At 43.6% G+C, this 3407-nt stretch overlaps 1 protein-coding gene across 1 annotated transcript; it reads left to right on the top strand.

The window, feature by feature from the left end:
- The first annotated feature begins 2389 nt into the window (after window positions 1–2389).
- Window positions 2390–3052, top strand: LOC131158663 (stress-response A/B barrel domain-containing protein UP3-like). Its single transcript, XM_058113532.1, has one exon. The coding sequence runs from the start codon at window positions 2390–2392 to the stop codon at window positions 3050–3052; it is 663 nt and encodes a 220-aa protein (XP_057969515.1).
- Window positions 3053–3407: the final 355 nt, after the last annotated feature.

Here is a 3407-nt window from a genome sequence, read left to right as displayed (position 1 = left end):
GAGAGAGGATTTGAGGTGCTCAGTGTAATAAAATGAAAAGCTAGATTTGTGATTACATATTACATATTTACATATTGCAGCATATTATGGTTAGCTGTGTCATAATTCTTTAATTCTCACAGTTAAAGTCCAAACAATTATCCATCACTACTTGGTCAAGAGAAAAGAAGGGAAAAAGCTCAAAATGATTAAGAAGAAAGTCATCTTTAATCTTTTCCTTTCCCTCCTGTATTTTTTCCTTGTCACATTCTATTTGAGAAACAAGATAGTTAAAAAAGAGGAATAAACCCACAAAATAGTTAAAAAAGAGGAATAAACCCATTTATACTAAAAAAAACGCTACAAAAGCCTTCACGGAAGGAGCAAGATGAATGAAACAGGGAAATAAATCTCTCTCTCTCTCTCTCTGACACACACACACGCATAAAAAATAGATACAGACCTGGGTGTCAGGATCCGAAGAAGAGCCATGGGAGGAGGTGGGAGAAGCGGTGAGTAGAGTACTGAAGGAAACATAACCAAGCAACCCAACTCTCACATTCAGGGGCTGCAACCCCAACGACCATCCCTCTTGCTGCAATACTAACAGAGTCACCTTACTACCCCCAAAACAAAAATTCACATTTGATCATCCAAATATACCAACAAAGGTTCACATTCAAAAACCCCCGGGCGCTGGCTCGGGTGGCAAGGGCGACCCGGCTGAGCCTGTGACCCAGGTTAGCTGCTCGGGATCGATTCCTGCCGCCTTGAGCAAATCTCGATTTATCTCCGTGCAGGGTCTTGGGGTGGGTTCTGTGGGGCGTGGGGATTAGTCCCGGCTGTGATGCATCCCAGGGTAACCTGGTAGATGCCGGTTGGGGACACCCGGACGTTATCCAAAAAAAAAAAAAAAAAGGTTCACATTCAAAAAGAGAAAAGGGCACCTAAGATGACCCCATAAGTTCTCTATTTTTATGTTTGAGAGTGAGAGAGAGAGAGAGAGAGAGAGGGGGGGGGGGGTACCTGGTGATCAGTCATGATCAAGTAGACTCTTCTGATTCCTCTTAACCGCCAGAACAGTTTCAGAATTGCCATTTTGGATTTCAACTATGTACACGACGCCGAAGCTTCTGGTGCCGATCACGTTCGCCGACGTGAGATTTCGGACGACGTTGTCGATAGAGATCTCCATTTTCTAATAAAAAGTCATTTCCCAAGTGTTCTAGAAATTGTTTTCCTTGTGATTACAGGTGCAAAGCAACATGCAAATTGAGAGGAGTACTAGTATTGCACTAGAGTGAAAGGAGGAGAGACAAAATCGTTGCTAGTTTCGCCGCTAATTTGGGGCGACCAATGTGAGGAAGAACGCCATTTCCAGAAATGGAGAGGGCTGGGTTTCCGACGATGTCGCTGGCGGGGAGGTTTCGGAAGAATGGGGTGTTGGGCAATTCATCGAAGAATTGCATCTTAAATTGAGGGAAATTTCCAGCTTCGGAAGTTGACCAAGCTTGCTCGGTATTTCGCGGAAGAAGCCATTGTTCCCGAGGTCTAACAATGTTAGTTTATTGCAGGACACGATCTCCGTCGGGATTCTGCCGGAAAGTTTACTCCCTCCAAGAATAAGTTTGGATAATTCAATCAATAATCCAATACTAGCACCCTTTAACGGACCTGAAAGTCTATTTTTGAAATGTCCATAACCTGGACTCTAGCCGGCAGCATCTCCGGCAGAGGACCCGTGAACCCATTTGAGCGGAGGGCGAGAAACTCCAAGTTTTTACATCTGGATATTGACGGAGGAATTTCTCCAACGAAATGGTTGTTGCTCATATCGATTAAATTCAAACTCTTCAAATTTCCAATTTCCGATGAAATATTCCCGGCCAATCTGTTGTCGTTTAATGGGAGTCTGTACAAATTTGTGCAGTTCCATATATTCAAAATGGAATAAATTGTTGGAAAGTAAGAACAGTTTAGTTAGATTTTTCAACCCAAAGTCCCCGAAATGGTTCCTGTTAAGAGATTGTCCGGAACAGACATGCCATGCAAATATCCTTGAATGGTCAGATAAATAAACTGATCCTCACCCTCAGGCATGATAAATTTCATTACTTGATTCAGCAAGATTTGTCTTGTCACAAATTCCGTTGGACAAAATAGTGAGACTAGGCAAGTGTTATTTCGGAAATAATTTTCCTGATCATTATATTATTTAATATATTATAATAAAATAAAAATAAGTCGGCAAAAAACTCTCAAAATGTTGATGTGGCTGTGAATACCCAGAGTCTCCATCGCCACCTCCTCACTCGCATTCCCTGCTACCAAACACCTGCTCCGTCCCAAGCTCTCGCGCACTCTAAGACCCTACTCACCCTCTCAGCCGTTCGATTTCCCATGCCGGATAATGTCGTCGGCTCATCAGTTCGTCGAGCACATCATCCTCTTCAAGGTCAAGGACGGCACGGATCCGTCCAGGATCGCCTCCATGGTCAGCAGAATGAACAGCTTGATCTCTCTTGATCAGGTCCTCCACCTCACAGCCGGGCCCATCCACAGAATCCTATCGTCGCCGTTCGATTTCACGCTCATGCTTCACAGCCGGTACCGATCCAAGGAAGATCTGAACGCCTACCTTGTCCACCCGTTCCACGTCGACGTCAGAGATTCGGTGTTCCCGTTCTGCGATGACGTCATGGCCGTGGACTGGATCCCCGATGATCTCGCCGGGCCGGTGGTCCTGCCCGCCGGATCTGCAATGAGAGTTACGTTCTCAAAATTGAAGGAAGGTTCGGGCGATGCGGAGAACCGGGAAGTACTAAAAGCGATTGAGAATGGATCCAAATCGACGGATCGGATTAGTTTCGGGAAGAATTTTTCGCCGGCGAGGGCAAAGGGGTTTTCGATCGTGTCGGTTGCGATGTTTCCGGGATTGGGGGAATTGAACGGCTTGGATTCGTCGGCGGACGAGAAGATCGTGAAGTTGCAGAAGGAGAATGCTGGGGGTTATCTGGAGAGCGTGATGGCGTTCGATTATGTGATCCCGGCGTCGCAAAGCGCCAGCAGTTAACGAATCTTTATATTTTGATTCATTGATCCCTTGAATTTATCAGTCAGATTTCCCGTTTCAATTGAATCCTGTCTACGATGTGAAATTGATGTTCAAGAACTTAGATCTTTATTACATTATATTGGGTAAACCCTCAGTTTTTTTTTTTTTTTTTGGGAAAATGACTCTCCACCCTTATATTTTTTAAAATTATTAAAAAAAAAAAAAGCCCCGTTCTTTGACTGTTATAATAAATGTATAAAGTAAAAAAGAACAAATTGATAATTTTGTCTTTTTATTTTTTTATTTTTATTTTTATTTTTAAATTACGCACTGAATTTCCACGTGTTCGTTTTACGGTCCACGTGACTAATCC

The sequence above is a fragment of the Malania oleifera genome, chromosome 6 (genome assembly GCF_029873635.1).
Source record: "Malania oleifera isolate guangnan ecotype guangnan chromosome 6, ASM2987363v1, whole genome shotgun sequence".
NCBI lineage: Eukaryota > Viridiplantae > Streptophyta > Magnoliopsida > Santalales > Ximeniaceae > Malania > Malania oleifera.
Note: the sequence above shows the minus strand (reverse complement) of the source record. Positions and strands in the feature narration are given on the sequence as shown.

Coding starts and splice junctions, on each gene's coding strand:
- LOC131158663 (XM_058113532.1), top strand. CDS start 2,390: ATGTCGTCGGCTCATCAGTTCGTCGAGCACATCATCCTCTTCAAGGTC.